This window comes from Physeter macrocephalus, unplaced genomic scaffold (genome assembly GCF_002837175.3).
Source record: "Physeter macrocephalus isolate SW-GA unplaced genomic scaffold, ASM283717v5 random_13395, whole genome shotgun sequence".
Classification (NCBI taxonomy): Eukaryota; Metazoa; Chordata; class Mammalia; order Artiodactyla; family Physeteridae; genus Physeter; species Physeter macrocephalus.
In genome coordinates, this window is record NW_021158680.1 from 1 (window position 1) to 1238 (window position 1238).

At 55.6% G+C, this 1238-nt stretch overlaps 1 protein-coding gene across 1 annotated transcript; it reads left to right on the forward strand.

The window, feature by feature from the left end:
* Positions 1-9: 9 nt before the first annotated feature.
* LOC112063349 (ryanodine receptor 1-like) lies at positions 10-1228 on the forward strand. Its single transcript, XM_028487720.2, has 3 exons — positions 10-568; positions 877-956; positions 1043-1228. Exons 1-3 carry the CDS (start codon positions 478-480, stop codon positions 1163-1165), a joined length of 294 nt encoding a protein of 97 aa, XP_028343521.1. The 5' UTR covers positions 10-477; the 3' UTR covers positions 1166-1228.
* The last annotated feature ends 10 nt before the right edge of the window (positions 1229-1238 follow it).

Consider the following 1238-nt stretch of genomic DNA (forward strand, 5'->3'; position numbering starts at 1 on the left):
AAAAAAAAAAAAAAAAAGGTGATGTTTCAAGATGTCTTAAAAAATGATGTGATATGGACACATCTGTGATTTGTATGGATGACACAACCACGGATTCTGCTAATGTTGCTGTGATTTATGGCCTCATCCATAATGGAAGGAAATGCTACATTTCAGATGGAGGGTGGGAAATATAAAAATATAACTCTTTTCCCCATCCATGTTCACAGACCCCTGGGATTTTATCCATTGACCCCTTGGAGGTGCATGGGGCCAGGTTACGATTGCTCCATGCCCAGCTCTGTGTAGGTGCAGGAGGCAATTCGCAGACTTAAGTCCCAGGGGATAGAAGGAGCTTACCGTTGAAGGAATGAGCCAGGGCATGTGGCTGGAGCAGGAAAGGCAGTGGTGAGGGCAAGGCTGTGAGAGGGAAAGGCTGGGCTGGTGAGCCCTGACTCAGGCAGCTCCGTGGGCCGGGCTCTGCTGCAGGAGAAAGAGATGGAGAAGCAGAGGCTCCTGTACCAGCAGGCGCGGCTGCACAACCGGGGCACCGCGGAGATGGTGCTCCAGATGATCAGTGCCTGCAAAGGTGCCCTGCACGTGCATTCAGCGCCTCCTGAGTAAACCCACCCTGTCCCCAGCCCGCCCATCCCCCGTGGACCCAGCGGGCACACCCTCCCACCCCTCATGCATGTGGATTGCACTCACGCACTTGCCTTGCAATTTCTCGCCAATTCCTTCAATCCTGATCACCCCTGCATACGCGCCCTTGCACACTCCTCTGCCCCATTCTCTGACATCCCCCGGGATGGCTGTTTTCTGGTGAGTGAAGAACACTGCTCCCAAACTGAGTGGACCATCCGTTGCCTGCCCCGCCCCCCAACCCATCCCCTCCAGGAGAGACGGGCGCCATGGTGTCCTCCACCCTGAAGCTGGGAATCTCCATCCTAAATGGAGGCAATGCCGATGTGCAGCAGGTAATGGGTGAGGGGACTTGGGAGGGGAGCTGTGGGAGGTTCCTGTGCGACCCCCAGTTCCCCCTCCACTCCCACCCCCTCTGCAGAAAATGCTGGATTACCTGAAGGACAAGAAGGAAGTTGGCTTCTTCCAGAGCATCCAGGCGCTGATGCAAACCTGCAGGTGGGCTCTAGTGCACATCTTTAGTGAAGCTGCTTGGTGTGGCTGAGCCCCCAGTCCTCGTACCACCTCCGGTTCCAGGCCTGTTCTCTTGGTTCCAGGAACAGAGACACACTCAGGCC